This window comes from Prorops nasuta, unplaced genomic scaffold (genome assembly GCF_024137725.1).
Source record: "Prorops nasuta isolate Cenicafe-Biocafe unplaced genomic scaffold, Cenicafe_Pnas_1.2 PNAS00030, whole genome shotgun sequence".
Lineage (NCBI taxonomy): Eukaryota > Metazoa > Arthropoda > Insecta > Hymenoptera > Bethylidae > Prorops > Prorops nasuta.
Genome location: NW_027116827.1, coordinates 1,735,103 through 1,756,676, shown reverse-complemented (window position 1 = coordinate 1,756,676; position 21,574 = coordinate 1,735,103). Strand labels below are relative to the sequence as shown.

General features: G+C 36.2%; 3 protein-coding genes across 5 annotated transcripts; all 3 read right to left on the bottom strand.

Annotated features, from left to right (window-relative positions):
- Positions 1 to 765: 765 nt before the first annotated feature.
- On the bottom strand, positions 766 to 3,587 carry LOC136782903 (facilitated trehalose transporter Tret1-like). 2 transcript variants are annotated; one of them, XM_066742664.1, is made up of 4 exons: positions 3,361 to 3,587; positions 2,736 to 3,272; positions 2,242 to 2,502; positions 766 to 2,112 (listed from the first exon to the last, which is right to left on the bottom strand). In XM_066742664.1, the coding sequence occupies exons 1-4, from the start codon at positions 3,413 to 3,415 to the stop codon at positions 1,700 to 1,702; spliced, it is 1,266 nt and encodes a 421-aa protein (XP_066598761.1). In that variant the 5' UTR covers positions 3,416 to 3,587; the 3' UTR covers positions 766 to 1,699. The 2 variants fall into 2 exon arrangements, with proteins under 2 accessions (XP_066598761.1, XP_066598760.1); XM_066742663.1 differs by having other exon boundaries at positions 766 to 2,502; positions 3,361 to 3,584.
- A 112-nt stretch (positions 3,588 to 3,699) lies between these two features.
- LOC136782902 (facilitated trehalose transporter Tret1-like) lies at positions 3,700 to 6,881 on the bottom strand. Its single transcript, XM_066742662.1, has 3 exons — positions 6,109 to 6,881; positions 5,494 to 6,033; positions 3,700 to 5,423 (listed from the first exon to the last, which is right to left on the bottom strand). The coding sequence occupies exons 1-3, from the start codon at positions 6,161 to 6,163 to the stop codon at positions 4,603 to 4,605; spliced, it is 1,416 nt and encodes a 471-aa protein (XP_066598759.1). The 5' UTR covers positions 6,164 to 6,881; the 3' UTR covers positions 3,700 to 4,602.
- Positions 6,882 to 12,105: 5,224 nt separating this feature from the next.
- On the bottom strand, positions 12,106 to 16,088 carry LOC136782905 (facilitated trehalose transporter Tret1-like). Of its 2 annotated transcripts, none has more exons than XM_066742666.1 (6): positions 15,600 to 16,088; positions 14,405 to 14,941; positions 14,104 to 14,324; positions 13,609 to 13,698; positions 13,250 to 13,445; positions 12,106 to 12,959 (listed from the first exon to the last, which is right to left on the bottom strand). In XM_066742666.1, the coding sequence occupies exons 1-5, from the start codon at positions 15,637 to 15,639 to the stop codon at positions 13,260 to 13,262; spliced, it is 1,074 nt and encodes a 357-aa protein (XP_066598763.1). In that variant the 5' UTR covers positions 15,640 to 16,088; the 3' UTR covers positions 12,106 to 12,959; positions 13,250 to 13,259. The 2 variants fall into 2 exon arrangements, with proteins under 2 accessions (XP_066598763.1, XP_066598762.1); XM_066742665.1 differs by having other exon boundaries at positions 12,109 to 12,959; positions 13,792 to 14,324.
- Between the last annotated feature and the right edge of the window lie 5,486 nt (positions 16,089 to 21,574).

The following is a 21,574-nucleotide window of genomic DNA, read 5'->3' as shown; positions in this document are numbered from 1 at the left end:
CGCGAATAGCGTTCGTGCGCACAGAAATACCCTAGTCTGTATCCACCTTTAAACGAAATATCGAAGTGAATTTTTGCGCTTTTATCACGCAAGAGGTGAAAAATCTTTCGGTTGGAGCTGGCTTATCGACCGAAGTAAGAGGATCGGCTTTTCCAAGTTTCTGATCAGAGGCGCGACAACAAGCTTGTATAGATACGCTCTCTAGTGTACAGCCTACTGTTTCCTGTTTGCTCTATTTGCTTACTGTTTGGTTACCGCTTCTCTCACATGGCTGCTACTGTTGCCCCCTACTCATATCGAGTACATATACATGTACGTATCAATAGTCGACGCGTGCTTCTACGCAGGGATGCATACGTAACGCATTCAGCTGCTTACACACAATAGGCTAGGATCCTTATCGTACCCTACCTTGCTTCCCATCAAACCAAGCAGAAACTGCAGTAATACGGGTCATCGCTTGGTCAGTCGGATTTGATTCTCTTACAGGAAACAACATTCCTACCATGCTTTGCCATTTAACCACCTTGTCCTTTTATGCTACCTCCTTTGAACGACTTAAATTCGATGCAAGTATATAAATACCATACACATCGCGTACAATAATGTCACGAGTTGTAAGAGATACTTCCTGTTGTCCAAAGAAGAGTCCAATTCATGTCATGCGACTTTAATTTCCGTTTCATTTAATGTCATGCTCCAGTTTTAAAGCATCTAAACACTGTGTCTGCATCAAGAGGTACCAATATGGAGTGGATCTTTCAATAATATTGCTTCTCTCCCTTTTATTTACAACTCAATTCTGCACTATATTTAATCTGAGCGATACAGGCAGGATTCAATTATAACGTATCTTTATTATTCTTGAATGAGACTGACGCAAATTTTGGAACCATTTTTTAACCGATAAACAATCTGTTTTTATTGAAATGAATTAAATTTACTAATATAATTAATTATTGGATACATCGACAAGTTTTCTCCATAATTGAATTAAAAAATGATTCAAACATTTTTCTCAGCGAATGATACGATTATTGAACAATTATAACAAAAATGTGGTATCATCATATAGGAAACACTACTTTACACCAGATAAACGATTTCAGTTTCTTGTCAAATATAATGCTGTATGATTAAATATCTTGATATTCTATTTTAACTATTAGCAAGGTATATGTATGAGTAAATCCCCGTTATACGGTTCTCCAAGCCTGTTGACTCGCTTTCACTAGGCTGTCTCTAGTACAAAGTACTCTTATCTGTGGTAAGCGTGCGACACTGAGATAATGTCCGCGAAATTAGCTATCGGTACATCCACCCGGCCCATCCTCTATACGACTCGAAGCAATCGTAATCCCAATAAGGTCCTCTCGGAACTCCATTATCCTACAGAAGCCAGTATATTACGTGCTATATATAGATCTTACATTCAGTACATATAAGAGTTTTTTATAATCGTTATCAATTGAAATTTCGCGACCATTAAATTGAATTATTAGAGTAATCTAAGAAAAAATTCAGCATTTAATGCTACTGTGTTTTTAAATTCTGCAATTTATATCTCACCTGGTGAAATATACTGATACGCGAGTTTCATCTTCACTCTTTATACTTATTTTTAAAATTAAGAATAAAGAAAATACAAAATGACAGATTTTCCAAGGCCTTTCGCTTTATACGTCGAAACGAAAACTGTTTAATCTTCAACCAAATTGGATTTAGATATCGATTTGCGTTTCTCAAGAATTATTTCGATCTCCTCGAACGTTTTGCCCTTAGTTTCCGGCATGTAAACGGCTACCAAGACATTGAGCAACATATTTGCCACACAAAAAAAATAAAATATCGTATACATGCCATAGTTATCATCAACTACTTGGAAAAGCTTTATAATTCCTGAACCGACTATTCCAGCCCACATTACCAAAACCATGTTTGCCGGAGCTTTTACATTAGGTGGAAATACTTCCGCTCGAATGATAAGAGGAATTCCAGCAACACCGACATTGACCGCAATCGCATAGCCGAACAATCCGACAATAGGAACCCATAGATAATTATCGACATCATAACCGATATCTCTCAGGTGGAAAAAAACGGCAATCATGGCTAAAAAGATAGATATTATGAATGATCCAACGGCGAGCAAAGTTCGTCTACCGATGCGATCTATGATAAACATGCTAAGAATGCTCGATATATAATATGTAATTCCTATAATTATCGACGAATAATTACTGGAATAATTAAGACCAGCGTAGTTGAAAATTGCAGTTATGTAATTCTGTATAACTATAGAACCATTGGCTTGTAACCCCAATACCAGTAGAAGACATATAATCAATCCTTTACGGTTTCCTTCTTTCACCAATAATTCCTTAATGCCCTTCTTATTACGCTTTCGTTGCTCGATATATTTCACTAAGCCCTCCATCTCATCTGTTACGTCAGCACCACCTCGCAGCCACGTTAGGGATTTGCGTGCTTCCTCTGTGTCACCTGTGTTGGAATGGAAAAATTTTAATCAAAGAGAAGCCTTTTTTTAGATTTATTTTTAAAAAAGCTCACATAGCAATATATCACACTACAATATTACAAAGTTACATCTGTATCATAAATAATAAAGAACAGGCTGGATGTGTAATAATAACTGACAAACTTTATTTGGAAGAATTTGCTTGCTTGGCGAAATAAACTCGAGGGATAAGCGATGGAATTTTATAGTCACGTACCTTGCATTAATAGCTGATGCGGCGTTTCTGGAATCAGGAAGAAAAGTGGAGCGAAGCATATTCCTGGAACGGCACACGCGATCGAGAATATATCTATATTGAGTATAGGGCCAAGGACGTATGCGTAGATAGTTCCAAGATGCATGCAAGACATTGAGATGATATTGGTGAGGCCCCTAATTCGAGGCTCGACGATTTCTCCTATGTACATGGGAATGACAGATATAGACCAGGCTATAGAGAATCCACAAAGAAACCTGGTAAACAGAAGCCAGCCATAATCGAAGACAAAGATATTAAGTACGTAGGCAAGAATGATTGGAAAAAGGGAGAACCACTGGGCTCTTTTTCGACCCAAGTAATCCGTAAAGAGACCACCCATGAGTGCTCCTGCTACATTTCCTACTCCCATGAATCCCACCACCCAGGATACCTGGCTGCTTGTTAAATATGGTTCATTGCCAGGCTGCGTCATTCGTGGAATCATCGGTGCACCCCACCCAATTGATACTCCTCCCATAAACAATACTGTGTTAACTGTTAAAATTCACATTTATTAATTAGGTTATCCCATTGGCCCGAGGCAATTAATATCTAGTTGAAACTTGTAACGTCATTTATATACCTATTGTAGAGGCTATAATTTGGGCGAAAACACCCCTCTTTGCAGAATCCCACATGGTCAAAATCCAATTTTCAGGCTGTATGTGAAGCTCTGCTTTAACCTTACACTCATGAAGGTGTAAGAGTTTCTCGACTAACTTGGATAGTGTCTCATTGCTTCTTTTTTCAAATTAAACCAAATGACGTTTTACTGTGTTATCGTTGGTTATCTATTGGTTAACAGTTTTAAACGTTGAATGAAATTTCCAGTGAAATTTACTGTGTTAAAAAGTGGAAAACTTTACCGTACTTCACCGTACTATAAGGACATAGTGACATTAAGTATGACAACACCACACAATTATAAAAAATCAAAGTTTTATTATTGGCTTAGTAAATTTTACGTTTATATAACACTGTAAAAAATACTATCGTCGTTAAAGAATTATTTCTGTATAGGATACATATTTTTACAAAACAAAAATAGGATTATAATTGACTTATATAAATCTAAGCATAATTAAAATTTGTAAACTTAAGGCTTTAGTATACAAATATACTTAAGCTATAAGACTTCAACATTAAAGAAACTATAATCAGAGTGAATAATTCTGGTGTCCACACTGAAGTTACCCATTGTAATAGATTAATTAGTTAATTTTCTTAATGTTAAGTCTTACCGTTTAAATATTTTTACGTGCAAAGACCCGTATAATCGGCAATCTATCGTTAAATCTGATGTTTTTTTTGTTAACTGCAGACATGCTTTATTATCTGATAATTGATAAAATTATTTATGCACAAAAAATATTTGAATACCCTCCTCCGAAATATTTAAAAAAAATTGCATCATTAAAAAAACTATAAAGCTTTTTGACGATAATCGGAGCAATGGTGCAGCATGTCAACTTTACTGACGTATTTCATATAGTTATTCTTTAACGAAACGTAATCATTAGATGAAGTTCCTTAATATTTACCGTTTTGCTCACAATAAAATTCTATAAAAGGTAAATGTGTGTTTCCAGGTTATTCTATCTAGCACAGTAAATTTTATAGGAAATTTCCTTCCATGATAACCAAGTTTAAAACCATCTTATAATATTGTAGCAGTTTCTATATATCAAAATACTGGGAAACATTGTATAATAATTAGGCAGTGCCCGCAATGCTGAAGTAATTATTAATAAAAAAAACTAATTGTAAATAAAGGTTAAGATTATTAATAGAGTTGAATAGAGGTAGAGATTGATAGTTTCTTTTATCAATCTTTCAAAGGACAAGCAACGTTGCTTTTTAATTCTATCGATGAGTATTTATGATCACCTAACATGTCTTCGATTTCTTGAAATGATTTTCCTTTAGTTTCCGGTATGACGATTGAGGCAATTACGGTAAAGAATAGAGTAAAAAATGCACATAGATATAAAGATATTTGTAAGCCACAATAATCTCGTACGATTTGAAAAAGTTTCAGAGAAAGTAGTGCAGCAAAGGCGGTTATTATCTGCTGTGCCGAAATAGCAATCGCCTTTATGTTTCCAGTGAAAATTTCGGATAAAAGAACAGAGTATAATGGCATTGATCCAACATTAAGGGTAATTGTAAATGCGAGAAAAGAAATTAGTGGTATCCAATTCACTGAAGAAACATTCCAATCGAGATATTTCAAGTGGTAAAAAATACCAAGAATCAGTAAGCAGATGCACGTTGTAATACCACTTAGGGAAAACATCGTTTGCCTGCCTAACCAGTCTATTACAATTAGATTTGCCAAATTAGCTAGTAGCATTACTATACCCAGTATAATTATGCAATCATTAGATGACAGTTTAAATCCTGATTCGTTGAAAACTCGCTCGGCATACATTTGTAAAGGCTGCAATCCGGATGAAACTATTGAAAAATTAACCAGCATACAAATGATCATACTCTTTCGATTTACTTTATTCATAATTAATTCTTTGAAGGTCGATGAACGATCCTTGTTGTTAGTGACGTATTTGGTTATTTGAAGTATTTCTTCCGATACGTCTGCTCCTCCTCGTAGAAACCTCATTGAATTACGTGCGCCTCTCGTATCACCTTAGAGGAAAAAATCTATTAAACGACCAATAGCATTGAGAGAGAAGACTTAAACGTTGCTGGTTCTTACCTAATTGAATCAGATAGTAAGGAGATTCTGGAATCATTAAAATAAAAACAGATAATATTATTGCTGGACCTCCAGAGGCCAAAGAGAAGGTTCGTGGGTCTACTCTTGGGCCTAAGACATACGAGTATATGATACCGATGTTGAAAACAATCGTTGAAATGGCATTCATCACACCACGAATTCTATTTTCGGTAGTTTCTCCTAGATATATTGACAAAGCACCAGCGGAAATTCTGCCACTGGCGCCACAGAGAATTCTGGCGAACATTAAGCAGGTAAAAGTAGGTAGGTAAGCAGTTAGCGCATAGCTGATGATTAACGGAAGCATCGATAAGAAGAGAATCAGTTTCTGACTTGTGCGATTACTCAAAATATTAGCTGCCAACAATGATCCTATAAAACCTCCGATAGTCATAGCACTGACGATCCACCCAATTTCATTTGACGTTAAACGATCTTTCACTGCTGGATCGGTCAGTCTAGATATCATTGGTGTAGGCCACCCCATTGCCATTCCTGCTATCAACCTTGGAAAAGATGCTGTTTGCACACAAAGTTCTTATAAACGATGAAACTTTTACAAACGATTAGAATAAAACTATGTTATTTACTGACCTACCGAAGAAACTAGAACCTGAGAAAGAATAGCCTTTGTAAATATGCCTGGCATTATAGACGATTATTTCTCATCGAGGTGTAGATCAGAATTGGAAATTAAAATGATAAAATAACAAAATCAACCCACTTTACTGTAAGCCTGTTGGCTAGCTTTAAACGTATTGATGTTATGTTACAAGTTCCATTTGCCTGGGCCAATTACGATAAGAGGCAGTATATATACGTGTCATCTAAATACTTCAATTAGATTATTAGATATAGTGACCAAGGGAAACGTTTTATCAGCACGGTATATTTTAGTAACGAAGCTCATGTTTACTCACATATATATACAGTATAATAAATATTGGTATAATAAGTGTTCCGTCGAACAATTGATAGGGACGCCGACAGAAGAACGACGCTCGAATAAAGGCCTACTCCTTGGAAGCAATCGGCGGCAATATTATGATGCGCATTGGAAAGGTTCGGTGTCGGGCGGCGGACAAGTTTAGTAGAGCTAAGATAGCTGAGGTGAAGAGTTGTATAGCGATATTGGTTATATAAAATAAAGAAATTCAGAGGAGGTTTTATGCCGAAAGGCTTTCCTACCTCGAGCATACGGCTCAATTGTGATTGTTATAATTTAATAACCCTTCTAAACCCAGGACATTTTCATGGATGAACAAAGGAGGGATAGACACTAATGAACATGGTGCCTCCTGTGAGGTTATAAGTGACAGATAAAGATGAATTATAGGGAATAAGTGGAAAACGAAGTGATTTAGTGAAAACGACGGACCAAAAGGTACTGTAATATATTTAATAAATTAGTACCAAACTAAACAGACCATCATGGCGAACCAAACAAAATACAAAAAAGTAAAGGCAATTCTGAAAGTTCAGTTAACTCAATTACAAAATGTGTTAAATCGAGACCATTGTGAAAAATCAAATATACAATTAAGATTAGAAAGGTTGAATGAAAAATATGATCAAGTCGAAAGGTTGTATGAGGAAACAACCTCTACAGAAAACGACGACGAACAATTACACGAATTCACTGAACTACAAGATCGATTTTTTGAAATAGTCTCACAAGCAAAAGATAAGATCGAAAGATTGAGTCCTCCTCTTTTAGAAAATAATAATCAATCAATTAGTGTTGATTCAGGAACCGCGAGTAAAATCAAGCTTCCGTTAGCCAACTTACCGAAATTCGAAGGGAATTATGAAAATTGGATATCTTTTAAAAATACATTTACCGCCATGATTGATACACGCGGAGATCTTAACGATGTAGAAAAATTAATATATTTACGTTCGAGTTTAATAGGGAATGCAGCGCAGAAAATAACAATTTTTGAAAATTCTGCCGAAAATTATAAGTTAGCTTGGGATTTATTGCGGGATTCGTATGAAATTAAGCGTTTAATTGTTTCAAAACACTTACAAGCAATTTACGATATAACACCTTTAAAATTCGAGTCACACGATGGATTAATACAACTAGCAGATACCGTGCAACAACATATGACAGCTTTGGAAACGCTAGGTGCGTCAGTAGGTAGTGATATGCTCGTTTTTCTAATTGAACGAAAACTCCCAGAAGAGACAGTAAAAAAGTGGGAAATGACCCTTACCAATGACGAACTTCCATCGTTTCAGCAATTACGCAAATTTTTAATGGAAAACGCGGTACGGGCCTCTAAGAGAGAACAAAGGGAACTGCACACTAGTTCAAATTCAATAGGAGGGGATCAACCTGCCGCTAAGAAATTCAAGTCGGAAAAAAGACATAATGTTTTGTATACAAACACGACAAATTGCATAGTTTGTAAAGATCAACATTTGTTATATCAATGCCCAGAATTTTTAAAGATGACTGTCCCTAATCGTATAGACTCAGTAAAAAGGGCTAAACTTTGTATAAATTGCTTGCGTAGACATACAGGACAATGTATGCGGTCGAAATGTAAGCAATGTCATAAAAAGCATAACACTTTATTGCATTTAAATAAGGAAGAATTAAAATCGCAAGGGAATTCCGCGGTAGATAAGACAAATTCATTATGACTAGATGAGAAAAATTCAATTGTAACTATGGTTTCAAGAACGAAAAATATGCCAGCTTTAATAATGACCGCAATCGTACGCATTCGTACAGGCAACGGAGAATTTATACAAGGCCGGACTCTGTTAGATACATGTTCTACCGCACACCTCGTAACAGAAAAATTTGCCAAAAAACTTCACCTCCCATCAAAATCAGGTTCTATAACAATAAATGCTATAAATACCATGCAAACCATATCGCGGTCATCAATAGAAATTACCTTTTACTCACAGTATTCAAATTTCCAAAAAACATTATCGTTTTTGATCATTCCAAAAATTATAGATTTCATTCCGTCGGAAGCATTTCCTAGAGAGCTAATAGATATTCCATCACATTTAAATTTAGCAGATCCTCTATTTCACATACCTAATGATGTCGATTTATTAATAGGAGCTGGTGCCACTTTGTCAATGTTTCGAAAAAAAAAGATCTGTGCTGAATAATATAAAAACTGATTTAGTTTTGCAAGAAACCGAACTAGGTTGGGCAATCGCAAGTAGTTCAACGTCATCGAACACTTGTCAATCATTAGTTAATCGAACATCCGAGCTTTCAAGTCAAATCGCGAAATTTTGGGAAATGGAAGAGATGTATACTGAAGACAATGTTAATGATGAAGGAAGGGAATGCGAGAGTCACTATGTTATGAATGTAAGTCGTAACGATTCGGGTAGATATACAGTCCGCTTACCTTTCCGCGAAGGTATAGAAAGAGATTTTAAAAATACTAAGACATTAGCGCTTAGAAGGTTTCATGGAATAGAAAATAAATTTAAGGATCCATTTATCAAACAACAATATAATAATGTAATGCAAGAATATCTTGATTTGGGTCATATGATTGAAGTTAGCAACACAGATGATGATGGTTATTTCATGCCACACCATGCAGTCATTAAAAACAGTAGTCTTACAACTAAGGTAAGAGTCGTTTTTGATGCCTCAGCCAAGGTTCGTACGGGAAAATCTTTAAACGAAACACTTATGGTAGGACCGACTATACAAAATTCAATATTTGAACACATTTTAAGATTTCGTCAATTTAAATATGTTCTAATAGCGGATATTGAAAAAATGTACCGCCAAATATTGGTACATAAGGATGATAGAAAATATCAGAAAATCCTGTGGCGAAAAAATGGATCAATAAAAACTTTTGAATTAAATACAGTAACTTTCGGGGTGTCATCAGCGCCATTTTTAGCTATCCGAACATTACATCAACTAGCTGAAGACGAGGCATTAAGGTATCCAAAGGGATCGTTTAATTTGAAAAACCGAATGTATGTAGATGATCTGATTACGGGTGCGAATTCAATACAAGACTTGCAGGAGATACGGAATGAAATAATAGATATTCTAAAGGAGGGTGGATTCAATATAAGGCAATGGGTCTCTAACAACGCACAAGCATTGAATGATCTTACGAAGGATTCAATTCATTTTAATCTATTGATGGACAAAGAATCTGAATTAAAAACTTTGGGCATATATTGGAACAATAAAATCGATCAAATGTCATACAAGGTGAATTCAATCCAGCTCACGAGCAATTTAACAAAACGCAATATTTTGTCCCAAGTGGCAAAAATATATGACCCATTAGGATTATTGGGCCCAATTATAATGTACGCAAAATGTATCATGCAATGGTTATGGAAATGTAAGATTTCATGGGACGAACCAGTTCCTAATGAAATAAGATCAAAGTGGTACTCGTTCAGTCAACAATTTCATATGATCGAAAATATTAGCATTGAACGGTACGCAATAGTCGATAATCCATGCAATATAGAACTCCACGGGTTTTGCGATGCGAGTCAATATGGATATGGTGCGTGTATTTATATAAAAACGAAAAATACACAAGGCGAAAGTAAATGTCAACTATTATGTGCTAAATCGAGGGTTGCACCTATCAAGGAATTGACAATTCCCCGTTTAGAGCTTTGCGCAGCTTCAATTCTTGCGAAATTGTACCAAGATACTATTAAGGTAATAGATTTAAAGCCGAATGATATATTTTTATGGAGTGACTCTATGATTGTGATACATTGGATTAATATGCAAGCGAGTAAATTAAAACCATTCGTAGCAAATAGAGTCACTAGCATTTTAAAAATGACATTAGCCTCATGGTGGTGTCATGTAGCTTCGGAAAACAATCCGGCAGATGCACTATCACGTGGGCAAATGCCTAAGGAATTTGTAAATAACCAAAAATGGTTTACGGGTCCCCTTTATATAAAAAGGCAGGAGTTTGCCCGGCCAACACACAGTATTTGTCGGATCGATGTTATACCGGAGATACGTAAAACGACATGTTTATCAACAACCACTAGTAATCCAGAATTTTTTGGAACCTTTTCTTCGTATCGCAGATTAATCCATGTAACAGCGTGGTGTTTAAGATTTCGTCGATTAAACGTTTATAAGGGGTTATTATCGGTACAAGAGACGAATGAAGCTGAAATTCGAATTTTGAAATTGATACAAGCTAACGTATTTAATGCGGAAATCAAATGTATAAAAAAATGCGGAGAATTAAAAGGGAATCGATTGTCATTTTTCTGCCCTTTCATAGATAATAAAGATTTACTTCGAATAGGTGGACGTCTTGAGAAGGCTGATATACAATTTTCCGCGAAACATCCAATTATATTGCCTTCACGTCACCATGTTACGGATTTGATCATTCGGGAATGCCATATAAGGAATCATCATGCCGGAATTCAAACAACGTTAGGAATATTAAGACAAAAATTTTGGATATTAGACGGAAAAAATCAAGTCCGACATATTATAAGAAAATGTATAAGATGTATCAGATTTAGAGCAGATACGAATACGTATCAAATGGCTAATTTACCTAAGGTTCGAATACAAGACGCTAGACCATTTAAAAGTGTTGGCATAGATTATTGCGGACCATTCTATTTAAAAGAAAAAAAGTATCGAAACCGCAATAAGGTCAAAACATATGCCAGCATGTTTATATGCATGGTAACCCGTGCTGTACATATAGAAATAGTAACAGAAATGACTACTCAAGCTTTTTTGGCAGCATTAAAGAGGTTCGTATCTAGACGAGGTGTTCCAAGTGACATTTATTCTGATAATGGTCCGAATTTCATTGGAGCAAAAAACGAATTACAAGAATTATACTTATTACACCATGAGGAATCTTTTAAGACAGAAACTAATAATTATGCTTTATCGAAAGGAATTAATTGGCATTTTTCTGTACCATTAACTCCACATTTCGGAGGAATTTGGGAAGCAGCTGTAAAAACGTATAAACATCATCTTAAGCGTGTAGTTGGAAGTCACTTGTATACTTATGAAGAGTTTATTACTCTTGCCATAGAGATCGAAGCAATAATGAACTCTAGACCTATATGTTCACTCTCTTCAGATCCAAACGATCCTATGGCTTTAACGCCAGCACATTTCTTACTTGGACAACCACTCACGATGATTCCTGAAGAAGATGTGACAACGGTACCACAAAATCGATTAACATCTTGGAGATTGATTACCCAAGCTCGACAACATTTCTGGAAACGTTGGTACATCGAGTATTTACACGAGCTTCAACGTAGACAAAAATGGACCACCAAAACAGAAAATATTAAGGTCGGAAATGTGGTATTAATTAAGGAGAAAGGATTACCTTGCATGCAATGGGCTCTTGGAAGGGTTCTACAAGTTTTTACCGGCAGTGATGGGATTGTACGAGCTGCTCTCCTTAAAACATCAACTACCACTGTTAAACGTTGCGTTAAATTATTATGTGTATTGCCTACTGAATAATTTAATAATGTAAGGTCAAATTTATATAGAATAAGGGTAATACAGATGTTGCTGCCTATTGCTTCCAACAGAGGGGGAATGTGTTCCGTCGAACAATTGATAGGGACGCCGACAGAAGAACGACGCTCGAATAAAGGCCTACTCCTTGGAAGCAATCGGCGGCAATATTATGATGCGCATTGGAAAGGTTCGGTGTCGGGCGGCGGACAAGTTTAGTAGAGCTAAGATAGCTGAGGTGAAGAGTTGTATAGCGATATTGGTTATATAAAATAAAGAAATTCAGAGGAGGTTTTATGCCGAAAGGCTTTCCTACCTCGAGCATACGGCTCAATTGTGATTGTTATAATTTAATAACCCTTCTAAACCCAGGACATTTTCATGGATGAACAAAGGAGGGATAGACACTAATGAACAATAAGTTATGCCGGTTGTAAATATTCTACTATGGAAAATCAATGGGAGATTCTTTGGGTAAAATCAAGTATTTAAAAAAACCTGAAGAGGAGTATAATGGTATCTCATGGCAGCGGAAGGCTGTGGATCTAAGTGTAATCCCAAGTACGTATATGAATATATATTTCCGCATTTGTGCGAGAATTATTGTGAGAATATTCGTAATGCTCGTAGCTTTTTCCGACATATCTCGTCGCGGTACATTGGAATTATGGTCAGCATACCGCACTCTGAATCCAGCTAGCATTCATCCTGGCTCGAGCCTGGTATTAGGTTCGTGAGGAATGCGACGATGATGAAGCAAGCGGTATTGTGAGAGACAATGCTGGCCTAAAAGTGAAGCGAGACGCGTGGAATCCATCTGTCCAGTCCGTTTCGACGTCCTGTCTGGAATCGATATGCGTGCGTTACTTGATCCGATGATGAACACTTCCACTTGCAATTTTTCACGCGACTTTCCTTAGCTCCCTTTCAAAAGTCTACCCTGCACACAGTGAGAAAGTAAACTAATTTTAATACGACGTATGCAATTTACAATGATTACACTATAAAATTAATTTTTTATAAATAGGATAATTAATCATTACAAAGACATTGTAATGCTATGCTGGGGGGTTTAATTAAAAATTACTGCACGGTAAAGTATGTAGTACTAAATAAGCGTGTATCTGTTTAACATGTATATGATAAACACGAAGGATAAAATTAAAAGAAGGTGGCATTCCTATAATAAATAGTATGTATAAAAGTGACAGAAAAGATAATCTATTTTACCAAATAATTTTTATCCGCTCGTATCTTTCTGTTGCTTTTTATCCTTGGAGTCAACTTGATTTAATGCATCTTGTATTTCTTGTAAAGATTGTTGTTTCGTTTCCGGTACATAAAAATATATGAATACGACACCTAGCATGGTTATAATGGCAAATCCATAGAATACAACGTGCTCGCCAACTGCGTCGCTTATAATCTAATTAGCATAAAAATAAAATCAATGTAAAAGCAGTTTTAAATTAATAATTATAAACAATACGTATATGTTTAGATATAAACGTAATGGTAGTAAAGACAGTGAAGTCTGATGTGAGGCACAATTAAGACATTGTAATGAAGAAAGTACCAAGAATTCCTACCTGGTATAATTTACTGATAATCATAGCTAGTGCAGATCCGTACATAGATAAGATCACACTAGCTTTAGCCTTCACGTTAGTGGGGAATATCTAAAACCATATAAAAACAATGACATTAGCTTTGCTAAAGTTTTATAAGTATATCGCAATAACAAAAATAATGTATTTATAATTGATATTAACCTCTGCTATAATAGCGTATGGAATAGCACCGAGGCCAATTGAATAAGTTATGTAAAATAAGATAACTCCGGCTAAAGGTAGCCACGTAATATTCTCAGTATCTATGTTTAAATTTTGCAAGTGGAAGAAAATGGCCACTGCTGTAAGGGACAGGACTGTAAACATGGCAGAAAATATCAGGATTGGGCGTCTACCAAGGGTATCAATGATGAAGAAGCAAAAAATTGCTGATACAGTCTTCACAACTCCCATTATAATAACAGAATAGCTACTGTTTATTGCGAATCCGGATTTTTCGAAAATAATACTTGCATATGATTGCAGAGGGTTAACACCGCAGAATTGCTGAACAAATAACAATCCTCCAGAAATATAAAGAGCTTTTCTGTTTCCAACAGATTTTATCAGCTCGAAAACGCTAGAGTCATTCTGCGACTGCCTCTCAACGTTGATCCTTATTTCATCCAATTCTTCCGTCACGTTTGAATTTTGACGCAACCAAATTAACGATTTCTCTGCTTTATCTTCGTTATCTATAAACGTATAAATTATATACACTTCTCGTATGCTTAACTTGGCACGTTAATCGTTCTTACATGATTTAGCTACCAACTTTTCATAATTAAGTAATATGGTGTTTCAGGCATCCAGAGAAACGTTAGCAGGAAAATAAGGGGTGGTATTACAGCAATGACGCAAAGTGTTTGTCTGCTGACCCATGGTCCGACGCTGAATGCAAAGAGCATACCAGAATTCAGCATCGACAGCATTAAAGTGCCAAGACCACCTCTGATTCTGTCTTCGGCCACTTCGCCCAAATACATTGGCATGAGAGAGTAGGTACCACCCACGGCGATTCCCCCAACGAATCTTCCAGCATAAAGAAGTCCTGCGCTATCAGCCAAACCAATGATTAGCCACGAAGCTAAATTTGGCACGGTCATCCAGAGCAAACTCCATTTTCTACCAATTCGATCCACCAGTAGGCAAGAAAGCAGAGGTCCAACGGCACAGCCGAAGCTCAGCATGCTGATAGCCCAGGCTCCTTCGTCAGAATTTAATCTCAGCTGGTCTTCCCCACTCAAAAGTTTAGGCAAAGTAGGCGAGGCCCAACCAAATAACATTCCGCAGCTCAGCATTGCTACATTCGCTGTAAAAACAACAACACTTTTCCTCCTTATGATAGTTAAACTCTCTTATAATAATTATTATTTAAGATATATTTTTATCAATAGGATCAGCCAATGATGCCTTATTGTATCATTTGCCATGCAAACTGCGCGTAGCCTTAATAGTCGATATCCCTGCATTGTTTAACTGCATGGATGAATCGATACAATATTCGTTACACGAAAGATATGAAATTTATGCATGACTAAATAGTAATAGCATTGATCATTGTACATCGTTGCCAAACGAAAGGAAATTTATCGAGTTAAGCACTTGTTTAGCATGTACCACGCAGATACTGTAGCCGTAATTCAGTGGTACCTTAACAATGTCCACCGCACCACGCTCGAGATTACAATAAATATACATCCTGCACGAGACACATTCTATACCGTATATAACCATTAATGCAAACTTCAAAATGATTCTAATCCATGAAATTCAGCCAATTCGATGGCAAACATTGGTAACCGTTTCATGGATCATATAATTTCTCTCTAATGCTTTACCTATCGATAAACTCTCTAGAAGAGAAAATTATTATTTTTTGTTAATTTTATTTCACCATTTCAAAACTTTGATGTTATTAAAGTGCCTTCAAATCGCATAACTATAAATGATAGGTTAATCTTTCATACCAGACATAGCAGCTATCCATTGTGCCATATAAGACTTCATTTTGGTAAAATTGATACGTGTGCCTTTGATCTTGACCCGATAGTAAATGAATAATTTGACAAAAGAACTTATTTTAGTAGCACCAAGCACACCCAAGATTTACCCTTTAAAAGTCACTACACTGCAATATTAATCCAGTCACAGAAGTTTATCAAACAATATATTACTCTTTTCAACTGACTGTCTTATACAATTATCTATTTGTGCAACCGATTAATCCAATAAGACTAATTCCATTTGATAAGATTAAAACATCAATGTTATTATAAAAATGGACTTTTTTATCTCGCTATTCAATAGCATTCTAATTTCTTTTTGCATTGGACAATAAAAATTCTTTCTTTCTTAATTGTTTTACTTTACATTGACTTCGCGTAAATTTAGTTTAATTTTCGGATGAAAGATGAATTCTAATTACAAAGTAAGGTGTAGGTAGGTCAAACCTACGCGACAGACAGCTACAGACTGTTATCTTTAAGTTTACATTGCTTCACAATTCTGAAGTAGATTTGCATTGCTCGTTGTATAACCTCAGATAGCGAATGGTATACTGATGTAGAACTTTGTTATTAATATAGTAGTAGCCGGAATCGATCGAAGGTGCAGTCTTTGGATACAAAAGAAAAACGGTTTAATTTTGTAGATCAGTTTCAAGTCGAGCGTCAACCTGACAAAGGAAATTAGTTTACGCCTCGGCATCAAATTTACGCTTTCGCACTGCCATTAATAAGAGCAGATTACTGTGCTGTGCCACAGTGACTAATTTCGTCACAATTTTTCAAGAGTTGCTACAAGTCTACGTTATGCAGTATAATTTTTTTTCGTTATTCAACAACATTTATTTACGATTCGCGTAATGTACAATGATTAATATTTGTGTAAATACCTTTAAATAGTTAAACTGCAAACGTTCTGATAAAATTAGCTTACTTAACAATTTTTTAACTTTTATTTTGATATTTAGGGAGAGAGAGAGAGAGAGAGAGAGAGAGGAGAGGGGCGTGAGAAGCTCTGGAGAGAACGTCAGTGTCTGGGAAGCATAGGTGCTTGAAGCGACGAAATTCTCGAGACGACAAACGAGCCATCGCAAGCACTTTAGCCGCAGAATATTTAAGCTCGTCGCTATTAGAAGCCAAAGGGTGTGTTCTCCACCAATACTTCTGCCATTCGACAACACGAATACGTAATCAACTGGTGCCGCCCATTAGAATTACCCCGTATTGAAATGCAGTCGGCGTGTTCCATGCCGGAAACTGTTGATACATGTGTGTGAGAACCTTTAAACCTGCAACTGCTAGAATTCGGGGATCCACTCTACGAAATCCTGACTAAGCACCACCTATAACTCTCTCTCTCTCTCTCTCTTTCTCTCTTTCTCTCTCTATACTTCAAGCTCCTACCACTTTTTCTCAATCCATTAAAAAAAATGTCGAAAAAGAAAAAATATTAGTTTCCTACAACAAGCTACATTTGCCTAAACACACACACATGCATCGCTCATAAAACTTTTCAATAAAGTTATTTTAACAGTTATATACAAAATTAACTATATTGAATTTTGTAACAACTTTATATCCTACTTTACTTCGAAATCAATACTACATGCACACACATTGGCACACATACAGAGATACAAAAAGGAGTTTTTTTTAAGGAACCATTATTTTATCGTAGTTATATCGCAACATATCAGCATAACGACGGGGACGGGTACTATTTCAGTTTACAACTTGGGCCAAATTAAATTGTACATTGTATAGGAGTTCAATGACGAGGGTATATCCGTTACATCTCTTGATCACTCCTCTCTACCGATACAATATATTTCGTAGTGCAATGGACGTTACACTGAATGGATAACCCATTCAGTTTTACGACGGTAAGTTTAGAGGAAGAGCGAACGGATCATTACGTGGAAAATTGAGAAAAACTGCCATAAGTTTTGAAGGGGAAGTCTTCGTTAGGTATGCTCCGCTGCATAACGGTCTCGCAAACCTTTATTTGCCTCTTTCAATGCTGGCAAATGTATCGCTAATTGATGCGGATTGTGCTGGCGCGAGCTGTATGCAAATCCCACTGTCAACATCGGCGAATTTGAATATTGCTTCGCAATTTGACGATTGATTTGATCGACAATGCTCTAATGCGATTTGTAGACGAGGCGTTCTATATCACACATCGCCAACCATGTTTGCGCAGCATTGTTCATTAATTAGAACTCGCTCTTCAGAACTACAATGCTATCAGCTGATCCTTGTAATCTAATCATTTTCCTTCCAACTTCTTGTCGAACATTTGAAAAATTCCATCAAGTTGGCGCTATTGCTGGAATCGTACCACAATATGGTTCGATTTATAAATTAATTTAACATCTATTTTCAACGGGGAACAGAATTAAAATTGGATAAAACACAGGAAGATTGTACAAGGGTATTATCACTACAAGATATATTTTTTCTCTACATTATAGTAACAAAATAGGAGAGACAAAGGTATGATAAAAAGAAATTTTTCAAAAATGAAACTGAATCTTGTATTTTCTCATAAATTCAACGAGGAAATTGATTCTCCTGTGATTATCGGATTACTGACGTACGCCTATTTGAAGCTAGGTTAAAAGGCGAAATACCACTTTGGACTTAACGAACCTCGTTACGAGCTTCCGGTCTTCGTATTTGTGTTATAAGCCGCTTTTCGTTAACAGATAGCATTTTCGTTGGGCTTGTCAAATGGTAGGAAAAATTTTACAATACCTGAAATTTTAGTTATGTGATTTCTTCTTGTCCTCGGTCTTTTTCTATCGTATTTCGTATTACACCGAAGTAAAATAATTTTTAACAAAGCAGAATACCATTACTATATTTGTTCCGGAAACCTTTTTCACTTTATATTTTCAGAAACGTTTCAGATGTAAATATTGAGTTTCGTAATAACATTTCAAAAGGGAGATGGAGGTTTTTACGTAAAATCATGATGATACGTAACTGTTTGTCGCTTCGCCATTCAACGAAACAACAATGAAAATTTCATTGTAACATTTAGTTGTGAGATCTGAAGGATGTTGTATATACAGTGGTAAAAGCGGGTTTTTTCATAAAAAGAAAATAGCATTACACATGTGTCTAGCGTGTATTACGAGAGAGGACACAATCTCGCTGCGTTGATGCAGATTGAAAAAGGATAAAATATATATATTTATCTTTGTGTGTGTGTTGGAAAAAGTCTCTTCTTTTAGTTATTTTGATACGTTCCATCAATATTTTTCTACGGAATTCCTGACGGATGCATATTTGAGACGAGGTCGATATTACTTCGTGTCTTACTGATATCGTTTAAAAAAGTATCTGCTAATTGCATAAAAATAATTTATTTTCCTGTCTAGCGGGCAAACAAATTAATTAAAACAATTCAATTGTAACTTTCACACAATTATAGATGCTCGAGTCAATGCCAAAGAAACAGAATGCTATATATTTCAGAAGCAACTCGGTAATTCTAGTTTATCGAATAATTTGCTGTGCAAATATTATATCAGACACAATGAAATATCTCTCTCCACAAAAAATATTCAATATGTTTTCCTACGTAGTACGTATATCCACATCAGGATCTCGGAATTTACCTTGCTAATTAGTTTGATCCTCGTCTCACCAAAGGCGCGAGATGTTGGTAGTTTAAGGGTGTCTGCTGCACTAAAGACCATATTGGTTCCAGTCAAATATTAAGTCGTAGACTGGCAGGAAATTTGACATCGATCGAGATGGCAATATTGCAATATTATATATGTATAGCTAGACAGAATTCTAATTATTTTCGTACGAGCATACATTGTTAAATTTTGCCAGAAGGTTTTAAACGATTCGTGCGACGAATGATTGTTCTTCTTGCTTTAACATTTCAATATCCATAGTATTAGTTGCAGGTTTGACCGCTGGTCCGATGTCGGATTTCTGCTTGGCTGAGTTAAATTCTGATTAAGCAGCCGTTGCACGGGTGCAAATCGTTATCGCTGCTTAACGAGCGGCCACTTTAACGGACCGCTTAACAAAGTCAATTTGCGGACGCGGCAGCGAGTGGGATTAAGCGAACGTCGCCAGCTCCGAAATATAACCAAGTCCTTCCAAGTTTTGTTAAGCTGCCTCTCCGTACCAGTCGGCGAACGCGGATTCGTTCTCCGGTTATCGGCTTAAGCAAACTTCCCGTTAACTTCGCTCGGTCTGCACGGATCACGTACGTTTCCGGTCTACCATGTACGAGAGGAAACTGTAACATATGACCCGCTCCCCTCTCCCTATTTTAAATTTTCTCTATTCTTTCGCTTCTGAGTGAGTGCTGAATTCACTCCAATACTTTCTTTATGAAAAAAAGAACTCGTTTTATATCAGACATATTTTACCTACATATATATATATATATATAGAGGCTACAAAGCTGGTAAATCAACCAGTGTATGGGTGGTATTCACGTAAAAATAATACCATTTTAAGCACAAGTTACCTTTTTCTATCCTTATATATGTATATATATATATATATTAGAAGAGAAAGTATAATTAATGCTTAAGACGTTCTTATAAAATCTGAGTATGAATATTGCTTTATGCATACATGCACATATATCGTGATAAATTCCATTTGGTTGTAAGTTTTTGTAAAATTTGCCAAGCACTTTATATGCTATACAATACGAAAGCCGGATAGAACAACCGTTAATCCTGTTAGCAGCTGGAGATCAAAATTTAGTTGAAAGAAAAAAACATGGTGTGTACATAGAGGTGGGAAAGTGCAGCCTAGCAGAAGTGCTAGAAACAAGATTAAAACGAGTGGAAGGTTTGCCTCGAGTTTTCCATTGGTCAGCCTTGGCTGGTTCCGCCGGTCCACCTCTATTTCCCACACTTTCCCCGTTCGTTTCTTGCCGTCCATCCTATTTCTCCGTTTCCTTTCCCCTTACTTAGGGACAGCTTTAAATTGCAGGCTTCAGCCTCAGCAGTGCTTTAATACCGCACGCTTTGTCATTCCGTCTACATATCACTTTTTCCATATGTCTTTAGTGTTCCGGGACCTTGTTGCCATCTATAGATATAACTACCTAAATTTTTCTTTCCCTCCATCTCTTTTCGGACATTTTTTCTGGACCTTCCTTTTCCTCGACACAATCGCTACTGCAAACGTGTCCCCACACTGCAAAAGTTGACCATTCCTTTTTCTTCCCAGGTAAATTAATTCATGCAAATTCATGAGACTACCTGTCGCTTGTTTCATAAGTTTTTATCGTCGTTCACCGTTAAACTTATAAAATGACGTTATATTTCCGACGCAGGAATTTTTCCAGCGAAACAATTTTTTATGATAATATTACATACTTAGCGAGGAATATATGCATTTCTTTTTATAGTTTACCAAGTAAAAATCTTGCGAGGGATCAAGAAGATTAAACTCTACATTAGTTTGAAATAATTGTAGCCTTTAATAATCTTTATGTAAGAAGCACGAGTTTGCTCTCATTCCATTACCGTGTCCAGAAGTGGTTTCCGTAATAACGAAACTTACTAACTGTATATGTGCTCCTATCAAACGTGAATAATTCTCCGAATACTTGGAATATTACAAATTTTCCGAAGCTCAATATATATATAACAAGTTTTGCACATTGAACGAGTGCTAGATAGAATTTTTCGAGAGCTTCTCGTAAGCGAGCAAATATTTATATTTATATTTAGTCTAATATTAATGATATTCGTATTCTTTGACGTGGTTCGAATAGGAATGTAGGAGGCAAGGATAACTCGAAGAAGCTTTAACCGATGCTGATGCAGATTCGTATCGCTTTCCACAGTAATCTCATTTGCAGGTCGATGTAGCCGTCAGACGTATCCCCATCAGGCAGCATCCACGTCATCACTCGAATGCAAATACGACAAGTCCCGTATGCACAC

Excerpts from the sequence above, each read along its gene's own strand:
- LOC136782903 (XM_066742663.1), bottom strand. The coding sequence starts at position 3,415 with ATGTGGGATTCTGCAAAGAGGGGTGTTTTCGCCCAAATTATAGCCTCT. Across the intron at positions 3,273-3,360 it reads AATTATAGCCTCTACAATAG|TTAACACAGTATTGTTTATG; the intron begins GTATATAAATGA and ends GAATTTTAACAG. Across the intron at positions 2,503-2,735 it reads GCATCAGCTATTAATGCAAG|GTGACACAGAGGAAGCACGC; the intron begins GTACGTGACTAT and ends ATTCCAACACAG.
- LOC136782905 (XM_066742665.1), bottom strand. The coding sequence starts at position 15,639 with ATGAAGTCTTATATGGCACAATGGATAGCTGCTATGTCTG. Across the intron at positions 14,942-15,599 it reads ATGGATAGCTGCTATGTCTG|CGAATGTAGCAATGCTGAGC; the intron begins GTATGAAAGATT and ends TTGTTTTTACAG. Across the intron at positions 14,325-14,404 it reads ATATTACTTAATTATGAAAA|ATAACGAAGATAAAGCAGAG; the intron begins GTTGGTAGCTAA and ends ATACGTTTATAG.
- LOC136782902 (XM_066742662.1), bottom strand. The coding sequence starts at position 6,163 with ATGCCAGGCATATTTACAAAGGCTATTCTTTCTCAGGTTCTAGTTTCT. Across the intron at positions 6,034-6,108 it reads GGTTCTAGTTTCTTCGGTAG|CATCTTTTCCAAGGTTGATA; the intron begins GTCAGTAAATAA and ends GTGTGCAAACAG. Across the intron at positions 5,424-5,493 it reads TTACTATCTGATTCAATTAG|GTGATACGAGAGGCGCACGT; the intron begins GTAAGAACCAGC and ends TTTTCCTCTAAG.